This window comes from Corvus cornix, chromosome 2 (genome assembly GCF_000738735.6).
Source record: "Corvus cornix cornix isolate S_Up_H32 chromosome 2, ASM73873v5, whole genome shotgun sequence".
Classification (NCBI taxonomy): domain Eukaryota; kingdom Metazoa; phylum Chordata; class Aves; order Passeriformes; family Corvidae; genus Corvus; species Corvus cornix.
This window is the reverse complement of record NC_046333.1, coordinates 21,347,683-21,372,119: the sequence shown is the minus strand read 5'-3', so window position 1 is coordinate 21,372,119 and position 24,437 is coordinate 21,347,683. Positions and strand designations below refer to the sequence as shown.

The window sequence follows — 24,437 nt, the reverse complement described above, 5'->3', positions numbered from 1 at the left end:
CATCAGGATATCTTCAGAAATCTGCCTTTACCTATGTTCTTTTTAACACAGCATGTAGAAATGCTACTCTGCAAGGACTGCTGTTCTTTTGATCTTTGTCTTAATTAAAAGCCAGATTCCTCCTGCCCCCTTTCATCTCATTTCCTTCTGCCCTGAGTTAGGTAGTCCTGCATCAGTTCTGCTCATAATCAACAGTTCGGGATATCAGACAATTTTCTGTTCTTTGATTTGGGCAGAAGTGGAGTAGCTTTCCTTTTTTTTCCAGGAAGCATTAAATTACGTTTCCCCCCCCCCCCCCCCCCCCTTTGGTCCTTTTATCTAAACAGTCTACAGAGTATATTCCTAGACTCTTCACAGTGGAAGTTAGTGTAGGTTGAAGTTGCTGTAGCTTGTTCTCTTAAAAATGCATTTTCATTTTAAGTAGTTCTGTCTCCTTTCATGCTATAATATGCTATACTGTCAACATCTGCAAGCTTCTCCTCTATTATGCTGGTCTGTTTCCTTCTTTTTTTCTGGATTTCTGCTTTGCTGTAGGAGGTTGGCCAGTATGGGTTGAAGGAGAACGGGAGAGGAAAGGTAAGAGAATAAAGAATGACTTCAAAATGGTCATAGTCATCTTACTTATTTTTCCAGTTTTTATCTGTAATTATGAAAACTGGGCCTCTCACTCTTAATCAAGAGTGATCTTGCTGTTATTGTACAGAAAACCTTAATGCTTTCTGTCTGTGCAAGACTAAAAGAGAAGGAGAGGGAGAAAAATCATAGGAGAAGGAATCAATCTTCTGGTTAGGGAAGAAGGAAATAACTTTTTTTAATGAGGACTAGGTACAGTAGATACTAATAGTGTGTTAGGGACAGAAATTAAGTATCTGATGTGCTAGATCTTCAGATATTGTAGAATTTCGTATGACAATGTTTTTTCATAGGTATCCAGGCTTACAGGTGCTCATGAAAAGTAGTAATTACAATGGTCTTAAGAGAATCATTAGTTGTATAAAATGCAAGGAAATTTATGCCTAAGATTGAAGATTCCAAATAATACTTTTGGAGGGAACCTGCAGTTTCCCACACCCAATCATTATTTTTCATTAAAAAAAAAAAAAAGGGGGGGGGGGAAGGTTCTTGCTGCTTTGGTGTATGAGTCCTGCTCCCTGTGTAGTCTGTGAGTAGCTTCTGTGTCCTGTACTGTACTTTGCTCTCGGTGGAGTTGGCCAGGGAAATGATGCCTTTTCCTGGTCTTAAAATCAGGAGTCCAACACGGTTAGAAGGGAAAACATACCTTGGTATTTATTTTAAGGATCCTTAGGTGCACTACATCCAGGTCGAATGCACTGAAATGCACACCACAATGCACACCCCCAAAAGATCTGGTATAACATTCTATAGCCTTACTAATTAGCATAACTATCAAAGATTCCCCAATGAGAGGCTCAAGTGAGCCCCCCCTCCCCAAGGAACCTTCCCCTGGATGGTTCTATCTTAGTTTACAGAATGTGTTCTGGAGAGGACCTTGGGGTCTGGGGCACACTAACCTCTGCCTACGAAGCTTCTAAAATGTTTTGTCTTCTAACTGAACAAACAAGTCCAAGAATGTAGGCAAAAAGCACTAAGAATACAGAAGTTGTAAAAAGGTATAACAGGGGTATAAAAGAAAAGGCAAAATTCTTCATGGCATCAGAAACACTGAATTGGGGAAGGAGTGGCTGCTTCAAACTGAAGGAGGTGACATGAGATCAGAAATAGCATGTGAATCACATAAATGCAGTGTCATATATACTGTGTTTGCTTTTGCATTTAAGAATTCATATTTTGCTAAAAATGAGGGTTCAATTAGAAAATTAGTTTGCAGTATAGATCGTAGTGCTTGTTCATCAGCTCTCAAGTCTGTTGCTATTTAATATATTAAGTACATGACATAAAAGTAAGAACAAGATGAATTAAGGATGTAAAATATAACTCCCTTTTGTAAACACTCTCATAGCTTACCAGCTTTCTTAACTTACTTAGCTTACTCACATAAGGATTTCCCAGAGAATTTTCACAAGCTGCTTAGGATAGTCTGAACTGTGCATAGTACACTTTTGTAATCTTTTGAGATGCGGGAAGCAACTTCATGAGTTACCTTTCAGCCTCCCACTAAGTTAGTGAGGGTGAAGAAGGAGGTAAATATTCAAGGGTAGGGCACAGGGTTCAGAGCAGTGAAAAAAGCCAAACCCCATGCAGGAGGTGTCACAATTTTGAAGTCACTAAGGGGAGTCTCAGGTTGTGCAGTAGCGCAATCATTTCAGCATTGATGTGCCAGGTTTTCACAGGATTGATCAGAGATGATTTTTTGCTGATCGTATGTTTCTGCATTACTTTTACTGTAAATATTTATGTTTATTTTAATTTGGAGGTTTTACACATCTTAGAAAAGTATTGTGTTGGAACAAGAGATTCATTTTTGATCAGTGCACTGAAGATGGCATGTCCTGTTAAACAATTTTTATTTTCAAGTAGCACTGCATACAGAAATGAATTATTTAACACAACTTGTGCAGTATTTTTGAGTGTTACCAAAAGGTATTTTGTTTGCCTTCTTTTGAAGGTTTTATTTTGATAGTCCTTTTATCCATCTTCTGCTTCTCAGATACTCATTTTGTCGTCTTCATTTTTCCTCTAGTTCTGTGCACCTCAGTTCTTTTATCTTTCACTACTTCTTCCAGCTTTCTGCTATCCTGTTCATCTTCCTCTAAAAAGAAGGTAGGTAATAGTCAAAGGAAGAAGAAAAAAGAAGTGGAGACGGTATGGATTGTATGTAGGATTTTCTGATTTTTGTATTTTTAAAATTTTTGTGTAAAGTGGAGGTTCATTTTTTAAAAGACTACATGGAATACATGCTTGGAGGAGCAATTTAAAATACTTTATTAATCTTAAAATAAGATGTAAAGGCTTTATTACCATGTTTAAGATCCCTTTTCTTTCTTCTGTGCATGGAAAGGGTAGCACTGAAGTTTCCCTTAGATTGCGGCTCTTGAGTCTGTGCACTGCATATTGTGAGTTCACCTCTCTGAATATTAAGAACTTCAGTTTTTACTTCATGTGTTCCAAATAAGACATTTAAACTTCTCTTGTTAATTGGCACTGTGAGAGCTTTACTGCAGCTGAGCACTACTGACATCTGCTAAGCAGTTGAAATGCAACTGGAAATGTCATCAGTTATTTAGCCTCTGCTCTTAGAACTACTTTTAATGCACAATAGTGAACACTTTTGATGTCCCTGGACTGTTTAAAGGTAATTTTGCTATCACGGTTTTGAGCACTCTTTAGCCTAATCTCACTTTGGTATTTTACAGTTTTTTAAACACAGAAACTTCAAATGCAGTGCCTGCAGCTTCAAGTGCTTTAATTGAGATTTGGAAAAGTATTCACTCTGCTACAGTATTGGTTTCGTTTTTTCTTCTAAGGTCATATGATCCTGCTTTATGCTGAGATTTTTTAGTGAATGCTGGCTACTAATTACCCCTGCTGAAAAATGCAGTCATCAGTTTTTAGCTCTTATCTAATTGTTTGTGTGGATTACTCTGAGACAATAGATAATAACTCAAGGAACTGTTTAGGACATTGTTTAGCTAAAGGTTCCTAAACAGTTTTAATGAACTCCTAAGGCACAGGACTGTGTGTGGCCTCTGGAAGTACTGCTTAATGAATTCAGGATGGACTCTGACCATACATTACACATTGTAGATAACGTTACTGTCATCTGCTGGTGCTTTTTGTCTCTATTCTCTGCTGTTCAAAGAAGGTTGATAGAACACTCAATGATCTTGCCAAAATTTGAGTTCCAGTAATTTTGTACTACCTCAGTGTGCAAGTGTTCTCAATTCTTTACTGGTTTATATAACTGAGGAAAATCTTGACCTTACGTGTTTATTACTGCAAGTTTTTAAAGTTTTTAACAGATGTTCACCATCATTTGACACTTCAGCTGATTCCACTAAACTTTAGTATGTTACCTTCTGACTTTTATCTTCTCTCAATACATTCAAAGATTAAATTAAGTCAAGGAGAGATCAAGAGGGTTTTCTTTTCTGTGCTTAACTGCACAGAATTAAGCATTTTGCTATTGTATTTGTTAACTGTAGGTAATACTTGTAAATTAAGATGTCCTTAACTGAATAGGATCTAGATTCAAATATTTGTCATGGTTGGGTTGCCCAAGACAATAGTACTAAACTTATTTTTCTGCCAAAGTTAGTAGAATATAGATACTATGAAAATTTTTAGGGAGGAAAATAATTTTTTGTGGTTTTTTGCAAAATACTCCTAATTTCTGGTGTGAAAGAACAGCTTCGCTGTTGCTTTTCATTCAAGACACAAGAAGCAGCCATTTAGAAAAAATGTGCTTATAATATGAAAGCACGCCTCACAATGCAGAGGACTTCTTACTTCAGCAAAATGTTCTGCTCTATTTGCGTTGGGGTGCGTGCATTTTTGGGTTTTGAGCCGTTACCTGCAGCTGATGAGCTCCAAAAAGAGCGAAACCAGTTAGGTCCTGCAGTACTGGCTAAAATCTTCCTTCAGGGGCGTTCTGGTGAGGGGACACTGAACAATGTTCTCTGCTGCATAAACCTCAATAGCCTTTTTCAATTTCCATAACACCAAAAAGAAATCTTTGAGACTTTTTTCCTTTAAGGCGTATGTGTTGTGTTGCTGGTGTCCGCCTGCCACTTTCTACTCCTGCTTATGGTCTCTCTGGCTTTAATCACCAGGTTTGGAAACACCTGGTTTTAAAAAAAAAAAAGAGAAGTCTGAAGGATGGGATTTGTGCACATGTAAAACAAATCATTGTGGTTTAGAAATTTTGATATTGCCATCTTCGTTCACTTAATTTAGCATTCAACACAAGTTGAAAATGGAGTGTCAGACTGTGTGTACACAACATTGCCTTTTTACCATCGTTTTCCCAAATCTTGGTGGCTTAATTGTTCCTTTAAAGAGAACATACTTTTCTCCTCTTTTGGTTTTTGTGTTGGTTGGCTGGTTTGGTTTTGTTTTTCCTTACTTATACCTATCTTTTATCTTTTGCTTTGTTTTCTATGTCTTTCTTCACTACCACTTCACTCAAAGATTCAGAAGGAACCTTGAGTGGGCAGAAAAGCTGGTGACTTCTTAAATATGAGTACTACTTTAGTAGAGATGGACATGAACCTTGTGTTCTGAAAAGAAGTTACAGTTAGTAATTCAAATCAGACTGACTGTCTCATGCTGTTAACAGCTTTATTTACGAACAGATGGTTAGACACTTATTTTTAGACTTTTTTTCGATTCCCTCATATCTGTGTAGCTATACCCCTCATGTGTGTACAGTTACATATAAACTGAACAGTTACCCAGACCTACGCAAAAAACAAAGTCAGCCCCCTCACTAGCACTGTATTCTGTGGTGGCTACAGACACTTACAGTTTTGTGAAATATGGCGAGTTGCTGTAACAACTCAGTGCAGCTGAAGTTCTTCCCCTGCCTTCCTGCAACTGCCATTTTTCCACACACATTCCCTCCCCTTGCTTGCCTTACTCTCCTTCTGGCATCTGGCAGGTCCTTCTAAAAGATGGTATCTAAGAACAGCTTGTTCTATTCTGTTCTAACGTAGTATTATACCTGTTGATGTCACTGACTTAAATTCCTAGGGGATGAGAAAAAATGAATTTTCAGCAGGATTAGTGAGAAAGATCAAGTCATGAGAAAATGGTGGTGTAAGGGCATACACAAGACTATACAACTGGGAACAGGGACAAGGTGGAAAAGAGAAGCCAGACCACCTCCTCTTAACAGAAATAGGAGGATTATTACAGCGATTCAGCAGTCCGTGGAATTGTAGTTTCAAAATACAGAAAGATTTATTACCAGGTTAGGACTTCTTGCCTGTATTAAAATTCATGTGCAAAATAGCTGTGAGAAGATAATTTTGTCTCAATTTGAGCCCTTCTTTAGAGGAGGGACATTAGTAGATACCATAATCTTCTCAAAATTCTCCTTTCTTCTATGTCCCCTGAGCAGGGCAAGACACTATTATCCATGAACTTCTTTAGAATCACTTTTTTGTATCATTCAACTTTTAAATAACATGACAGTTTTTATCTGAGTTCATTGCAGCATTAGCGTATGGTTCTGAGTACTGTTTGTGCTAAGAGTATGGTCAAGTACTTGGGTATAATCATGACAGACAGACTTTAGACTTTCCTGCAGCCTCCACTGTCCCGGTGCATTAATTAATAAAGTTATGGTGTTCATTCTGCCTGGCTGGTTTGTGTGCCACCTTCCAGTGCAGGGTGGGTGCGGAGAAGTCTCATTTTCAACAGCTTCTGAGAATAGTCAGTTTTGGGGCAGAGTGATGATGTGTGTGGTAGGTCCCAAAGCAACCAGGTGGCCACATCAGAACAGGGCCTTTCTGGTAACCTTTGCCTGGCATCCACAGAGAAGGATATATGGTGCTACAAAAATGTCATGAGCCTTTAGGCAACAGTATAAATCTGTTCTTTACAGATGTAGGATGGTGACCGCATCTCTCTGTTCTTTTTCCATTTTCTCTTGTCCCTCATCTGTGTTACAGAGATGGATGGGTAACAGGACTTGGTTCATGTACAGGAAAGAGGGGAATGTCTAAAGTTAATCAGATGAAAACTTGCTGCTGGAATGAAGAATGTTGCTGCAAATTCATCTTAGTCTGAGAGAAATAATGCAGTATCTGTGCTTTTGGGAAGAAAGAACTGAAATATTGTAGAGGATATTTTTGGGATGAAAATAAAATGTCTGAATCGCTAGTTTATGAGATTTGGGGCTTTATTTTATGTAAGGCAGATTTATCAGTTTTTGTGTGAGGTGTACCAATAGACCTGTGGCTGTATTTGTGATCACTAGAATTATAAATATTTGCTTTTTGTGGAAAAATAACTTATATTTTCAAGTTAGATTTGTTTATTCTCTTAGGGTCTTTCATTGCCGCATCTGCCATGGCTTACCCAAGGTTTAAATTAATTTCTGAGTGTTAACAGAAGCAATTTGATGCTGCTCATTACAGTATTGGGACTGTCCTGTTTAAAATCTTGTGTTCAGAAGAAAGCAAGTAGAAAATATGAATGAAGAACAAATTCCTGCACACTAAGCAATATCTAAGACAAAAGGAAAAATAAAATCATCAAGTTAATTCCTAACACGTTTGTATTTTCATCTGTTTGCAGCAATACAGATTTTCACAAAAAATAGCCCAAAGATTATTTGGGATACCCACTTCTCTGCAATGCAGTGAATAACTAGTAACTGAGATAGATGAAGAATCTGGTGAACTACTGAGCTTAAACTAGGTCTGCATTTTGAGCTCTCTTCCTTGTCTTAGAGGTAGGAGCACATCTGGGGCTTTCCTGTATTGAAGCAAGACTTTAATCCCACATTATTTGGGATCATTCTGATGGTGTTTCTGTTTTCTTCTCTAGGTACTCTCTTCTGTGTGAAATACAAATTTGTGTAATTATAGGGATAGGGGAAATGGAGATCAGACATTTTATGAGGATGGGGATTGTGTTTTGTCACTATATTAATGTATTTGATCATGTTTTATAATCTGGTGTTCTGACAGTTGTAGAAGTTAGATGTGGAGAAGGTTGAAATTTTGACACTGAACCGTGCCATAAATCAAATCCCTCCTGATGGGAGAAAATTTTCTAAAAGTCCTTGCAAGGAGTTTCAAGGATAAACTGAGACTTTTCCTTGAGTTTCAATGCTGCCAGATAGTTGTTTATTAAGTCTTATCAGAGGAACAGAGCCACTAGTGTGACCCAGGTACAGCATAGAGCACAGAAAGCAGGAGTGAAGTCTCTAATTATCAAGATTTACTCAGCCTTTTAAAGGTAATTTAACCAATGGTTACTAAAAATGTACATTATTTTCACTTTCCTACCAATTATTCAGTAACACGGGCAGGAACTGCGGAATTCTCTATCCAATCATTCCAAACTACTTTTACTGCAGAACATGGAGTAGTAGAAGAAGGAGAAGGAGGTTTAGAGAACAACAACAATTCTCCATTTTTATATTTTTTACTCTTACCTATTTACTACAAAGAGAAGCCCAAAACCTCTAAATTTTTCACCCTGTGATAATCTTACATAGTAGTCTATCACCTAATTCACACCACTGTATTTTCTAGTTCCTGTCTGATCGTTGGTAATTTTTTCCAAGGTTGGAGGCTAAAACAGTGTTGTTCAGAGGGGTAAGAACCCTTAAAAACAGGCAGAGAAATCCTCTCGGCACTCTGGGTTCCTACAAAATTTCTCTTTTTTCACAATCATATAATTTTAAAGTCTTTATAATTGGCAACTACGTTTTGGAATTTTAACCTCATGACTTCATCTTTTCATAGAGTTCCAGACAGCTTATATTCAGTATCCATTTTTTTTAATGGGAAGTGTGCTTACTCAGTGTGGGGAAGACTGTGGTTGTTTTGGCAAGAGTTCAGTAGTTGTGAGGAAGGGGATTCTGCCCCTCTGCTCTGGTGAGACCTCACCTGGAGTGCTGCATCCAGGTGTGGAGTCCTCAGCACAGGAAAGATGTGGACCTGTTGGAATGAGTCCAGAGGAGAGCCACAAAGAGAGATGGAGCACCCCTACTGTGAAGACAGGCTGAGAGAGTCTGGAGAGCAAAAGGATACAGGGATACCTTATAGCACCTTCTGGTGCCCAGAGGGGGCCTACAAGAAAGCTGGGAATAAACTTTTTGGCAGGGCTTGTCACTATAGGACACAGGTTAATGACTGTAAACTTAAAGAGGGTAGTTTTAAACCAGATACAATGAAGAAATTTTTTATGATGAGGGTCGTGAGGCACTGGGACAAGTTGCCCAGAGAAGCTGTGGATGATGCCCCATCCCTGAAAGTGTTCAAGGCCAGGTTGGATGGGGCTCTGAGCAACCTGTTCTAGTGGAAGGTGTCTCTGCCCGTGGCAGGGGGTTGTGAGTACATGAATCTTAAGGTCCCCTCCAACCCAAAGCATTCCATGACTGATCTGCAGATTAGAGACCTCTGAAACAAACAAGCAGGGTGTGTGTGTTTTCCTTCTTCTGTCATTTAGCATGTAAATCCCCCAGCTGTGCCTTTCAGCTGCAGTTTGAGGGAGTTGGTTGCATGCTTTAGCTTTTAAGGTTTGTTGTCGTGGAGTTCTTTTGTTGAGATATACTATCTGCATGTATCCATCTGTGCAGAATTCTTTTTTTCTACATAGAATCTTTAAAATCATTGCCCTTAGGGTGTCCCAAAATGTTGGGACTTTTTTTTATTATAGCAGTTTACCCTGTTTCTAAGTTAGTCCAGGAAAGTCTTCCAATTTACTTGTTTGCTTGAATATTTATCTATTTTGTTATGAGTGCACACAGAACTTTGGTGACCCTTGATCTTTTAATTTCCTGGTTTCGCTGTTTGTATAGTGGTTTTGTTTTAATGCAATCTAATGGAAGCAAATAATACCAAAGATTTATTGGCTCATTATAACAAATGACTGGATACTTAAATATTTATTTGAAGTTTTCTGGCTTGTAACACTGCTTTTGTTTTGATTTCAGAATGCTCTCTTTAGTTGTATTAACAGAAATGAAAGTAAGTATATAACAAATAGTTTGGTTTGCTTTTCTTTTGTATCATTCATTTTTTGTCTAAACTATAAGAGGTTCTGTGGGTGAGCATATACACAAACACATAGATCCATATAAGGAAAAACCATATGAGTAAATTGCCTTACTCAAGTAATAAAGGAATCGGGGCTGCTAGTATAGTTAATATCAGTTCTTAATTTGTGTATCTCTATTAGTCTTTTCTGTCATCTTTTTCTTCTGCTTGTTCATTTGATGCATGCTAAGTAGCAAAATTAAATGCGTAGTTGAAATTTTTAAGAACCCTGCAAGTGTTCTGTTGCCTGATATATGTTTATATAAAATGAAATCAGTGTCTCAGAATTAATTCTAGTAGAAGTTGTTCTCAAGAACTACTATATGTATTTAACAACACAGCAAAATTGGGTGAATCGCAGTACCGTCTGTCTGGGTTTTTTGAATGATACTACTCTTGTTTGTTTGTTTATTAGTAGTATTTCTGTAATAATTCAATTATTGGACACATCTGGTTACCTAAAGTAAGAACAAAACAGCTGAAAATGAGATTCAGCTGGCTTGCTCATGTCTTGAACTTGAGTTCAAGGCAGCTTTAGTACTGACTTTTTTCTCCTGCCAGACAAACAAATGTAGTTTGGCTAGTTACAGATATTTCCAGTCATTCTCTAGACAGAGATATTTCAATAGCACGTAGAATTTCTTTTTTTTTTTTTTTTCCTTGAGCATCCTTGTGTTGTACAGACATGCTCATCTCGTCCTTTCTCTGCACAGGAACCCATAGATTTTCTGTTGTTTGTTTGTTTTGTTTGTTTGTTTGTTTGCTTCCCCAGTGGGGTCAGTCTGTTGCAGCTATGCGGGTCACCACACCAACTGCCGGGAATATTGCCAAGCAATTTTTCGGACAGACTCCTCTCCTGGTCCTTCACAAATTAAAGCAGTTGAAAATTACTGTGCATCTATTAGCCCTCAGCTTATACACTGCGTGAATAACTACACACAGTCATATCCAATGAGAAACCCTACAGACAGTAAGTACAAATAAATCCTTCTTTACTGAAAGTTATAGAAGATACTAAAAACGTACTTCATATAAGTTTTATATAAAATCTGTTATTGTAGAAGGCTGTTGTATAAATTGTACTACTGTAATTGTATGAATTTATATAATGATAACTTTTGGGTTTAGGTGCTTTATTGATTTTTACTTACTTTTTATTTTTATATATTGGTTTTGTAGTTTTTTTCCAGAGTTGTTTCTGTATGTGTTTAGGAGAATGTTATTTGAGGTTCTTCAGAGGAGAAGAATCCACCTTACAGCACTTTTATTTCTCAGGGCTGTTATGTTGTACATCTTCAATGTTGTTTTGTGCTTGACCATTAACTATTTTGTTAACAGGTTTGTATTGCTGTGATAGAGCAGAAGACTATGCCTGTCAGGCTGCTTGTAAAAGAATTCTTATGTCAATGAAAACTGAGCTTGAAATTGTTGATGGACTTATAGAAGGCTGTAAAACCATGCCTCTCCCTCAGGACCCACTTTGGCAATGTTTTCTTGAGAGTTCCAGATCTGTTCACCCAGGAGTCACTGTGCACCCCCCACCTTCAACGGGCCTTGATGGAGCTAAGCTCCATTGCTGTTCCAAAGCAAATTCTTCCACATGTAGGTCAGTATCTCTCTAACCTCATTTCCAATTGTAAAAGTACTTAAGAATTTGTCTTATTTCAGGCCTTCGCTTGAATCTTGCTACATACATCAAATAAAAAGTTCTGGAATTCTTAGAAAAAATACAGGTTTAGGTAATCAGATCGTAATCTGTTGGGTAATCTATTCTGTCCCATACTTTGTATCTTAAAACATACTGTTTGATAACAGGAATCAACCTTTTCTCACACTTAGCACTGGCTTACTATAGCAGACACAGTAATTTAATGAAACCTGTACCATACTTGTGGTCATAATAGCCAATATTGCAGCCTCTGGTTAAGAGGTCTTAACAAGATGCTAAAGAGAGACTAGAGGACAATGAACTGCACAAACTCTCAAGTGCCTGGTTGCTTCATGTTAAAACCTTAGCAGTATTCCTTATATGATGCTCTTCTGGTTTTTGTCAGTGAAAAATAACTTAGGTTATTTAGTAATTAAATAAGGGAACTAACTATTCTGGCATTTAGAAAAACAAAGGTTTTCAGCAAATTGTTGCATGCTTGCAAATTATTGAGGCATTTTTAGTCTAGGGTGGTTTTCTGTCCACTTTAAAAATAGATGATGATTGCATTTTAAATGCATCAATATGTATAAATAAGTCACAAACATTTTTGAGCTGTTATTTCCTTTTATATCAAAGTTTCCAGTAACAACAGCTCCTGAATGCAGCTGGATCTTTAATGAGTTTAGTAGTAGAGCCCTGGAGTTACATTATTTCTTAGAACGTGGTAGCACAGGAAGCTGATAAAAGTACCTTTTAGTTCCATGCTTTGACAATGAGTTCTAAAAATGGATCCTTCTCTCAAGTTTTCAATAGGCAAGAAAGTACTGTATCTAATAGTACAGTGTCGTTCCATACCTTGGGATGGGAACAGTTGTAGCTTGTAGGATATTGCTGTGAACAAAGTGAGCTGCGTATTGCTGACACCAAGAAACATCTCAAACAAAAGCAGCAAACAGTATCCCTGTTTCAAACATCAGGGCAAAAGAAGGAATGCATTTTTGTTTGACAGTCATTTCTGTAGGAGGAGAAAGTGTGATTTGAAGCTGAAGGATGGGATTAGAAGTTGTTCATTGTGATGTCAACTTAGATTTATTACAAGTAAAATTAGCTGGGATAGTTTTCACCTCAAAGTTGTAAGTTCAGCTTTCCAGCTGTTACATTTTTATTGGCTATTGCAGTTTTATATCCTGAAGTCTTTCAGTCTTACTACCTTAAAGTTTTGCTGACATTCTTAAGCAAAATGGGCTATTTTGGGTACCCTTGCAGACTTTGTGGGCTCTAACACAATCCTCTGCGGTGACTGGAGGCTATTGTGAGCTGCAAAGAAGTGATGGGCTATATCTGAATTGTTGTTCTTTTAATTTTGTTTTCTTCATCTCTGTATTTGTTTGTTTGTTTGTTTTCAGAGAGCTCTGCACTAAACTTTATAGCACAAGCTGGGGCAATTCACAGAGCTGGCAAGAATTTGATCGCTTTTGTGAGTATAATGCAGTTGAAGTTTCCATGTTGACCTGTTTAGCAGATGTACGAGAACCTTGTCAGCTGGGCTGTAGAAATCTTACTTACTGCACTAATTTTAATAACAGGTAGGAGAGAGACACTGAATATTTTATAAAGGAATTCCTATGCTTTGATTTCAAAAATAAAATGAAATGTTTTTCAGACTTATTTTGAGATTGTATGTAGCTTTCTTTCTGCAAATATGGTTTCAGTTAATTTGAAAATAAGTAGTTTTTCTTTAGAATGAACTTTTGGAAATGTATTTAGCAACAGATGTAACAAAACTTATAAGAATAAAAGTTAACCCATGAACTTGTAAAATGTCACAGTGTATTATTATCTCTACATATTCCTCTGTCTTACTGTATAGACAAGTAAGTCATGGTTACTGGAATGTTGTGTGTTATAAATAAGGTAAAAGTGTTTGTTAAATTTACATGTTACTCATTTTCAGAATCCCTTTCTTACAGAGATGTTTCTGTGGGTTTGTACTCTATAGGACAAGATTATTTAAAAGTGGTGTCTGAAAGTAATTGCAAGGTTACAGTTGGAGTTTAAAAAAAAAATCTAAATTTTGTTAGCTGTTAGAGATCACTGGCTTTTTTTTTTTTTTTTTTTTTTTAAATAGTATGTAGTGGCATGAGTGCTATATGAGTAGTAGTATCCCAAGCCTGGCTAAATATAAATGATAAATCAACTTGCATTAGTGATTCACCAAGAAACATTTACATATATATTTGGGCTATCTAAGATATTTGCTCTTAAGTCAACTTCAGGTAAGAAATATTTAAGTGACATTTGATCTTAAGAGATAGAGGTGAGAAGGGAGTTTCAGCCTTGAGTCTTAAAGAGCTTGTCTTCCTCAAAAACAGATTTCAAATTGATTCCGATCTTGTTTAACTGTGGGAGGGATTAATTTCTTGTATATCACAAGAATCAAGCCATATGAAGGATGTACAATTTCTTATGGAATTAGGAAATGGAAAAATATGTGGTACATTCTTTTTCTTTTATACATGCTATATCTTACCTTCTTCTTTTAAGACCAACAGAACTTTTTAGAAGCTGCAATACTCAGTCAGACCAGGGAGCCATGAATGACATGAAGCTATGGGAAAAAGGGAGTATTAAGATGCCATTCATAAATATTCCTGTGCTTGATATTAAAAAATGCCAACCAGAAATGTGGAAGGCAATTGCCTGTTCCCTGCAGATTAAACCTTGTCACAGCAAATCTAGAGGAAGTATTATCTGCAAGTAAGTACTTGGGGAAAACAAAAAGCAATTTAGAGGTTCTACTAAGGATTTTAATGAAAATGAAAAAGCTTTAGGACTATGTTTGCTCTGTTAGGAAAACATAGCAAGGCAAACATGGAAGGAATATGAAATTGCATGGTTGCCATTGCTTGAATCTCCATCGCTGTAAATGAAGGTATTTGCCTATTAATGAGATGGATGTATATGCTTGCATTGTAAAGTGGGATAAAAAAGGTTTATTGAAAGGTATTTTTGGCTCTCTGTGGTGTCTTAAACCTTTCCTCTTTTTGGTTTTGGGATCTACTGATGGCTTTCAGCTGACAGAAAGGTCTGAAAAAAATTAAGGTTTATTTTTTTTTAATAAATTTTGAAATTGGGGATTGGATAGAAAAAAGAGCAGTTAGTAGTGCAGGTAGTGAGGTAGAGTTCAACCCATATTAGACATCAGTAAATCAAGGAAATGCTTGGTCTTGGAAGACGCATGCATATGATGCCACAGAAAATGAAGATCACCAAGCCCAAAGTCAAAGAGGAGTAGTGTCAGCAGTAGTTTCTGTCTTTGTGTCACAAATTTATTCCTCCCTCCTATGTAAAATATAGCATATGTATATATATATATATATGTGTGTGTGTGTGTATATATATATATATATATATATATATAAACACTCTGCTATGAGGCAGATCGGGAGAGTTGTGGATTCAGGGAAGGGAATAACATAGAGAGAAATCTTTTTCATACAAGACCTTTTTTCTTCAAGTAGTCTTCATGAAGTTCTGTCTCTTTATTTATCTGTAGATCAGATTGTGTGGAAATACTGAAGAAGTGTGGAGATCATAATAAATTCCCTGAAGGCCACTCAGCTGAGAGTATTTGTGAGCTCTTGTCTCCAACAGATGACCTGGAGAACTGTATACCTTTGGATACTTACCTGAGTAAGTAGTAACATACCTGTGCAGCACAATTAGAAACCAGGAGACTTTAAATGCTTGTCATTACTTTAAATAATCTTCTTTTTTTTTTTTTTTTTTTTAAGAAAGTTGTATTGAATTTGTGGCATGTTATTTAGTGTATTAGAGAAAATTGGAATTTTGAAGTTGCCATAGTTCATTGCTTCTATTCCTTCTTGTATTGGGCATATGTGGCAAGAAAATTATTGGGCAGACAAGATAGAGGAAATACATTTTGCATGTGAAGGATCATCTGGGTCATTATTTCCAGGACTGAGGATTAAACTATTGAAATACATTAACTACCTGGTCATATCAACCTTCTACATCTATAATTAAAGTAAAAAAAATTCACAGAATTGTCAAAAACATGATTTTACTGGACATAAGAAATGCCATGCTTAGCTGAAGAAAATTAAACCTCATTAAAATCAGTATAGATGATATATATTCTATTTTCAGGCCCAAGTTCTTTAGGCAACATTGTAGAAGATGTTACGCATCCATGTAATCCAAATCCATGTGCAGCTAATCAGCTATGTGAAGTAAATAGAAAAGGATGTCAGTCTGGAGAGCTGTGTCTTCCATATTTGTGTGTGCCAGGTAAGGTTTTTTGGGCTTCTCTTTACTGGACTTTGCTGGTCAATATATGTCATTGAAATGTTGTTGAAGGTTTTAAAGTGGATTGCTGTGCCACAGTTTAACCCAGCTGGCACCTGAGTACCACACAGCCCTCGCTCACTTCTCCCTCTGGCCTGGGGAGGAGCAGTTTAGTCACTGAAATAAAGTTAATAATAATAGTTGTGATGGCTCTGATGATGAAAAGAGAGATAACAAAAAGAGAGGAATACAACCAAGGGGAACCAAGAGATGCACAGTGCCACAGCTCCCCTCCCACTGACCCGATGGCCAGCCCTTCCCACCAAACACGTCTGGACATGCAGCCAACGGCGCTTCTGCTTCTGCTCCCTTCAGTGACACTTTTAATGTGGTTGCACCTCACCAGAAAGGCATTCATGGTCATTTGGGAGCTGCTCTTTTAGAACACTGGTGTTGTCTAACTTCTGCACCGTGTGTAAACATGAGCTGACTGGGGAGAGAGCCTCATGCAGAACAAGTTTCAGGTACCTAACTTTGAAATGGCAGGGTTGTGTGGTGTTAATAACAAGGATCAAACCTACCAAAAGAGGTGTGAGGCTCTGAAATGTCCAGCTTCTACAACCCCCTCATTGTTCTGCCCTGGGCACTGGTAGTTTTTCCCTTTCCTTTAAAGCAGAAGCTGTCATTCAGTCACTCGAGGGGTCAGCTGTGCTTCTTGAAGCAGAGCAGAAAGTGTGCATTTGGTGACCACTTGAGCATGTGTGTGACTGAGCAAGTGAGAGCAACACTGATTTTTACACTGAATTGCATGGATCAGCCTCCTTTCTAGAGGAGGTGATAGAGAACATTGCCATAGCTGTCTAATATCAGTTCCCCGAGCCTCTTTTCTTCCAGCAGTTCTGTGGCTGATCAGCCGTTTCCCCAGTGGTTCCTAATTAAAAGGAGGAAAGCTGGGTTTTGCTTCACTCATACATCTGCTCTACTTGTGCTCTTTTAAAAGTGAGGATAGGCTTCAGCTCATTCTTTGCGTGAGCCTAGGGATATTGTTTTGGTTATGCTTCTATGACCCTTACAAAATATTTTTGTTTTCCTGGAAAGCTGAGCCTTATTACTATAGAGCTTATATTGCCTTCACTTGCCACAAAAGTCATTCAAAGTCATCTGAAAACAAGCTCACACAGAGCTTTTGAAGAGATAATTTGCTTCCTCTGAAGGTCGGAAAGTTACTTTGGTGTTTTAATTCAGTCTTTTTATTGGCTGAAAGTTTCAGGGGGCTTGTTGCAGTTCACCTCTTGTAGGGTTAGTTCAATCTGTTATTTATTTTATTATTTTTCCTTGCAATTTTAAAAACCATTTTCTTTTCTTTTCCATTCTTTCTTTTTTAAATCCACTTTTCCTGCTTTTTCTCCCTTTCTTCCCTCTTCACATCTACTTGTAAGAATCCTTCAGTGTTCATTTAGGAGGTACAAGTAGGGAAGAAAGGCACAATAAAATATGTGAGAGAGGGGAATGACTGGGCTTTGCTTGTGAGACCCTTTAATTCAAATCCTGTATTGGAGAGAGTGAAGCATGTGCAGTATTTGACATATAACATGTTTCATACTACTGCAGAGCTGAAAAATTAAAACATTTGAGAATTACTGGAATTTCAAGTCTATTTCTCAAAAGTAACATCTTTACAGGTACTTCAGAACTTTGTCTCGATCAAGTATCTTCTATTTTTACTACTTGTTGCCTCTGTGAAATGGATGAATTTGTTTTAAGGGCAAGAGTAAGGCTGCTCAAGAACACCTTATGTTTTTTGCAAGTCAGAGTAGTAATTAATTTCAGTAATGGCACTCGCCCATGTGTTCACTACTTACGAGCTAAAATTTTTCCTTGTATGCAGGCTGCAAACTGGGAGAAGCCTCCGATTTTATTGTCCGTCAAGGCACACTTATCCAAGTTCCATCCTCAGCTGGTGATGTTGGGTGTTACAAGATTTGTACCTGTGGACACAGTGGATTGCTGGAGAACTGTATGGAAATGCATTGTGTTGACCTCCAGAAATCATGCATTGTTGGAGGACAAAGAAAAAGTAAGTAATAGAGCAGTGATGTATCCAGCACGTGCTCCTTACCTAATGAATTTTGAGCTATGTGAAAAGACACAGAGGGTCTGAATTCAGAGTTTACCAGAAAATACAAAAGCTGATGATTACATCCCTATATTTAATACTGGGTTAAGTCTTACATGTGCTGGGGGGTTCCATTGTTGAAATCGGTACTGAACTGTGTCTGTCTCAATCAATCACAGTCCTGTGTGAAGGGTATTCTCAGTACACCATTTCTTTTTAGCATGGGGTGGTTTCTTTACTAGCTCCAAATGGTTTGGGGGGGTTGTTTTGGATTTGTTGGGGGGTATTTTTTCTTCCTTCCAGTGGCTTGTGGCATCTGGACCCATGAACTCCCAAGGTCTGTGTTTCCACTCCAGTGGTTGGCACAAAGACCTCTTACCCTACTTATTGGTTCATCCAGCTTAAGGTTTGTTAGTACTCATGCACATACTCAGAGTAGGAAGCACACACCTTAAAAGATTAAAGATAGGATTGGATAAAAATGTAGGATAGGTTGTGGTGATCAAGTGCAGGGTTCAGTGAGAAAGACAGACTGTCCAGCTGCCTGTCAACACTGAACCATTCCCTTTTTCCCCTCTTCTCTTTGCTTTTCTACACATCTTCCTGCTTGATTCGTCTTAATTCCTCCTTTTCCTTATCTTTGGTCCTTCCACTAAACATCCCCTAGTAAGTTTTGCACAATCTCAACATTAAATAAGAATTACAGTTTAAGATATTCATCAATGGGGCTAACATATGCCTAAAAATAAACATGTAAGCAACATAATGATGATAAAGGTGTATTGAACACTGTGATTCTTTAAAGTCTTCCTCACCATGGCAGCTCTCTGTGTAGAGTTAAATTTGGCATAGGTAATAAGGATTAATTTTTTTCTTTCCTTTTTTTTTTCCAAAATTGGTACTATTTGTTCATGGAAGCAGAACACTGAAAACATCTTAACATTAACAATATATTTGGTGGACAGTTGTAGAAAGTATCTGGAGAAAGTAGATACTTTTAAGATACAGTTGTTAGCAAATACAGGTTTTAAATGGTGACTGTAACTTTTTATGGACCATTCTGTCCAAGAAAACTTGCAGTTGTTCAGACTACTGGTGAAAATAATCACAAAAATATCTGATGCTGTACTTGTATTTTATGGTTGCACAGTGTACAGCCCTCACTTGTTCTGATAACCATTCAACAATATGTGTGGAATACCTACCCAGCTGTAGGTATTCAATAAGTGCTGTCCATTTAAAAACAAGCAAACAAATTACCACAACCCCAAAACCAGACAGGTTCCTCTCATTTGCCAGTGACTCATGAAGTGTTTGTGGCGATTAAGGTTTTATGTAATAAAAGATAAAAATTACTAGGTTCCAAATCTGTTAGGCAATGCATTGAAAACAAAGAATTAAAAGTTCATGGTCACCATGTAAACATTTTGCAATAACTATATTTAATTGGTTTCTGTATCAGTTGGACATAAAATCTGGACTGTTTTTTTTTAAACCAATCTCTATAAAGAGAACAACACTGAATATTTTAAATTATGCTGGGGTTTTTTGTGTTGTGAGTTGACTCCAGCTAATGAAATGATTACTGATAAGGACAGGTTGCTGTGTGCACTCTTTGACAGTGAAAGACAATAGCCTTGTAAAGTTTTCAGGTGGATCCTAAGTCACATACTCTGAAGATCGGGTACCTGAGATCCTGTGTTTGGCATTACCATCTAACCTCTTCTTCCCTGCTGGCAAATTCCTTGGTCCTTTGAGTAGTACTATGGTGTAGTGAGGTTCTTGTGCTACAGAGGCTTTCTCACCGCCTCTTGTTCTGCCCTCATTTGTCTCTGAGCACCTCTTCTGAATTACTCCAGTGCTGAGGGGTTTCCTTGTGCCTATGCAATGTTTTATCAAAAATTCTAATTTTCAATCTCAATCTCTTGAAGAGAGATTAGAGGGAATTACCTTATTTTGTAAGGCATGATTACTATTATGTCTTCCTCAGGAGCTATGTATTTGTTGGTAGTCTTTGATAACCAGTTTGGTTATGGATAGATCAGACTCTCTCATCAACATGAATTGATTTTATACAAAACATACATCACAGTGAAGGGCAGTCATATGGACAGTTCAAAAAACTGAACTGGAGTTGCTAAATTGAAGAAGAATCCCCTAAGTTTGCAGTTTGATTCTTAGATTCAGGTGTAAAAATGTTACTGACTTATAAAATACGTTCCAATCCAATGAGGGCTGGAATGAAGCATTGGCACTTTTACCTCTTGACAAACACGAATGTGCTTTGTGTGAGACTATGTCTAGAACTTTAGCAGTCCTAGGTAAATTTAATTTAGGAGAAGAATGTGTCTTTACAAAAGCTTTACCTTTAAGAAAACATGAAACATGCTAGCCAGAATTTATTGTTCTTTAAAAAAATACAACAGAAAACCTAATTTATACAGGCTTTGAAAGGACAAAGTGCTTGCTTCCCAGGTTAACTAATTAATCAAAACCACATGTGAACAGACTTTCCCTTTAAGTGAATAAAGCAAAACTTGAAATCTAAAAAAAAAAAAGAAAAAAGATGGAAGTTTCAGTGGGAAAATATATTGAATAAGGGAAATTACAGAAACAGTTAATGAGAATGCAATTTCTGTGTAGTATATATGAATATGTAGTCTTCTGGTGTATTTGCATTAATTGTATGTATTTACTTAATTTATTTTAAGGCCATGGAACATCCTTTAATATAGATTGCAATGTCTGTTCCTGTTTTGCTGGAAACTTGATTTGTTCTACACGTCAGTGTCTAACTGAGCACAGTTCAGAGGACGAACGTCGGAAGTTTACAGGTAACTTTGCAAACCATGAAAACTGTAAGTTGAGTATTTTTAGAGCAGGGATTATCAACTAAATTCTTTCTACAGTATTAATGGAAAACACCTGATAATTTGTTATTACTACGTTTTTTTAACTATTTCTTTTTCTCATGTCCAACTTGCACTGCAGGAAAAGCACATACTTTAAAAAAGAAAATCAGTACTGAAAAATAAAACCGCATGTAGTACGTAAAAATAAGTAGAGACAGGGTACACTGGGGATGAGAGATAAGGAGTTCAGGGGAAAAGAAAGCTGAGTAGAATGAGCAAAGAGGCCAGACACAAACTTCCCTTCCTGCTCCTTGTAAGTGCCTGTGGGCTCCAGCATTGCTAAATGACAGGTGGGAGGAAAGGGCTAAGGGCACTTTGCTGGAAGGCAGAGATGCTCAGTGACCCTTTGTGTATCTTGTGTCATAGAAGGTGAGTGTGCAGCCAGTCCCCGTTCTGTGTGTTGCTCTTGCAGGTTTGCCCTGTAACTGTGTGGACCAGTTTGTCCCAGTCTGTGGCCAGAACGGGCGCACATATCCCAGCGCGTGCATAGCTCGCTGCGTTGGCCTCCAGGACAACCAGTTTGAATTCGGATCGTGTATTTCCAAGGATCCTTGCAACCCAAACCCTTGTAATAAAAATCAAAGGTAAAAGCAGAATATGTTTTTAAGCTTTTCTTTGGCTTCATCAACTCATAAAGCAGATTTATGTGTTCTTTGAATATGTTGTATATTGTAGTAACATTCTACTTTGGGGCTATTCCAATAAAAATAACTGTTTGAAGTAGCTGCTTTTTATTTATCATAGTTAGTAATATTGGACTGTAATTACTGCCAGTTTTTGGTTCCATTTTTGTAGTGCTATGTCAATTAAATTCATTATGCAGATCTCAGTTCAGCCATAAAAGAGACTTGATGTACACTTTCAAAAGTGGGAGAAGCAAATTTTGTCGAAATGGCAATAACTGTCACTTTACTACTTTGTTTCACACCTTCTTTTAGCAGTTTACAAAGAAGACCCACATCAGAATTCAAGACTTGGAGTCAGTCTTGCTTATTCAGTCAATAATCTGTGCTTTTTGTCTCTAAAATAGGAAAATACCAATCACCAGTTTTTTTCTTAGACTGAAATCTTGTGAAAACTATGTCTGTACAATCTCTGGATTTTCAATATCAAGAAAAGCAAAATCTGCATAGACAAATACATTAAAACAAAAATATGCTTTGTACTAGTGTCAGGCGAAAAGAAAATCTGACCTTTCTTACAGAGATCAAAGTCTGTGGCTCACAATATTGGTCTCTGTCTTCAATTTTCTCAGTGTTGTGCAATACTGCAGTCTCCTTTGAATTACTGCATTTTTCTGTTTTGAAAGAAAGCCATCAAAATAAGTTGTGTAATATTGCACTTTCATGAAAACTGATTGTAGCGGTTTTAGGGTTTTTTCCTTTTTCTGTACTTAAAATGCCATGATGCAGAAAAATACTGAGAAAACACTGTAGTTTTGTAGCTGTAACAGCCATTATGGCATTCAAAATTGGAATTTCAAAGCTGCATTGTGGATAAGTATTTTTTACTTTTTGTTTGAAATTTGGAGAGTACAGAGAGGCTTTCCTGTTTTTCAAAATACCATTATGCTCAGAACCTCAACTTGTAGTTTCAGTAAAGGACTGTACACAATACATTTTTCTGGGTCAGTTTGATAATATAGCTCAAATTGAACATGCTCATCTGAAAATGCCCCCGATGCACTTGGAATCTGTTTAGGATCTTACATTCTGCTTGTGAAGGGTTTAAATCTCAGAATTTCCGAGCCTGCCCTAGTATTAAAGGCATATCTGTAACGCATGGGAGCGCAGCTCTTAGAGAGAATAAGGACACATTGTGCATAATCCAGTGGTAGCAGCACTGCTGTCATTTATAGGAGGAGGGGGTTGTCCAAAAAGGCCATGAGACCTTTCATCAGGCTGTTCATCAGACTGCATAGGCTGGCATTTCTCTAGCACAGGGAGGCCTTGCAGGGCCAATGCCAGATGTTTTGCAGATAAGGTCATGGAAGGTACATGTTTAACACAAAGGGGAAAGAATTTCTATCTGTACTTGTCTGTGAAGGCTGCGAAGGAATCGATGCCAAGGAAGTGTGTATGTGAGATTTTTCTGTTTGTTTGCAGTCATCCCCTAGATGGGATGTTGTCCAATATTTTGAACCTACAAAGCTAGAATCCAATTAGATATTTGTAATTGAAACCATATAATCTTGTAGGTCTTGTTTTCACCCCTTTCTCAGAGAAGGGAGAGACTAGACCTCTGCAATACAATCTTTTCCTCTTGCTCACTGTTTCCATATTTTCTCTAGCCTAGCTGTTCTTAATATTCATTTACAAAATGAAGTGTGGGAGTAGGTGAGAAGTTTATCCAAGCCTTTCTCAATAATCCCTTGAAAAATACTTGGTAAAAGATAAATGTTATTGGTAACTGTAGTTGTGTTCACACACATCGAGTAAATGTGGTGTGAAACTGTTCCAGGTTTGTGATGAGACCTGAACTGGGCCTATTCAGAGTGTTTCATCATTTGTATTTCCTGCAGCTCTGCTGAAACACAGTTAGCTCTAAAGCACTGGAGAAAATTTCACTGTAAATATTTTCCCTGAGTATTTTGAGACTTAAATAAATCCTATGACACGATATGAAATTATTATTACTTTCTGCAGGTGCATACCAAAGAAACAAGTTTGCTTGACCAGTTTTGAGAAGTTCGAATGTAGCCAGCATGAATGTGTGCCAAGGCAGTTAAATTGTGACCAGACACGGGATCCTGTTTGTGACACAGACAATGTGGAATACACTAACTTGTGTACTTTGTACCAAAAAGGAAAAAGTTTAGCATACCGAGGACCATGCCAGGTAGGAAGTGGTTCTAGCAATGAATGTCAAATCTTCTTTGTTCCTTGGTGTTCAACTTAACAATTTTTATTTTTCTTCTTTTCAATATTGTTCGTTTGCTTAGGTCTTTTTGAAGTATTCTGTTTGAGGTTTATAGCTTATAAAATGTTCTAATAGAAAGTAGTCATTTAAAATTTTAATTTTAACTAGTATAAAAAATACTCTCACAATCTTCAGAATTTTGTTAAGTGTTTCTCTGCTTTAGTTAACAGTTGTCTCAAAACCAATCAAAAGCTCTACTTATGCTTTCTTTGGGGTCATACTCTTGATATTTATATCTTCCTATATAAGCTATTAAAGCTTGCACTAAGGTGTGTTTGCAGTAATTAGTGCAGTTCCTTGGTTACTTAAATGCTAATTCTTACCAGTTTTAACGTGCCTAAATATAAAATTATGCCCAGCCATAGAAAGTCTTTAGCTTTTTGTGTGATTGTGCCCCAGGTTTACCAAGTTCATTGCTCAGGATCTATTTATAGACTAGGCAGTCTGTAATACTTTCCTAGTGAGTCTGCATTGGATTAGTCTTCATATTAATCCTTGAGAAGGATTAGGATTAGGTTTAGTTTTTCCATCCCACCGCTCTCTACGGTGGTGTTAGACAAGCTGCTTCTGTCACCTTACAATAACACATACACAAATGTAAGTAATACAGGTAAATAAGTAATATATAAAAATATATAATAATGTGTTAGATATACATGTGCATGCACACTAAATTTTAAGCACACAAAACCACACTTAAGATGAATTAATAATTTACTAATGAGTTGTTAACAAATTAATTTTATTAATAGAATATTTTAAGGTATAGTGAAATGACAATGATTTTCATTGATTTAATAAGTTGATTTAAATATGGTCCTTTTATTTAAGCATTA

At 37.2% G+C, this 24,437-nt stretch overlaps 1 protein-coding gene across 2 annotated transcripts in view; it reads left to right on the top strand.

Moving 5' to 3' along the window:
* Window positions 1–24,437, top strand: part of RECK (reversion inducing cysteine rich protein with kazal motifs) — a 45,881-nt gene that overhangs the window by 15,949 nt on the left and 5,495 nt on the right. Inside the window, exons 1-12 of one of the 2 annotated variants that reach the window (XM_019285580.3) lie at window positions 5,997–7,378; window positions 9,593–9,626; window positions 10,468–10,665; window positions 11,034–11,301; window positions 12,753–12,932; window positions 13,891–14,103; window positions 14,903–15,039; window positions 15,517–15,657; window positions 17,543–17,731; window positions 20,482–20,604; window positions 21,095–21,266; window positions 23,328–23,520. In XM_019285580.3, the coding sequence (XP_019141125.1) occupies window position 9,626; window positions 10,468–10,665; window positions 11,034–11,301; window positions 12,753–12,932; window positions 13,891–14,103; window positions 14,903–15,039; window positions 15,517–15,657; window positions 17,543–17,731; window positions 20,482–20,604; window positions 21,095–21,266; window positions 23,328–23,520 (1,815 nt within the window). In that variant the 5' untranslated portion in view covers window positions 5,997–7,378; window positions 9,593–9,625. Of the gene's footprint in view, window positions 1–5,996; window positions 7,379–9,592; window positions 9,627–10,467; window positions 10,666–11,033; window positions 11,302–12,752; window positions 12,933–13,890; window positions 14,104–14,902; window positions 15,040–15,516; window positions 15,658–17,542; window positions 17,732–20,481; window positions 20,605–21,094; window positions 21,267–23,327; window positions 23,521–24,437 lie in introns of those variants that run through there. The other variant, XM_039550126.1, reaches the window with a different exon arrangement.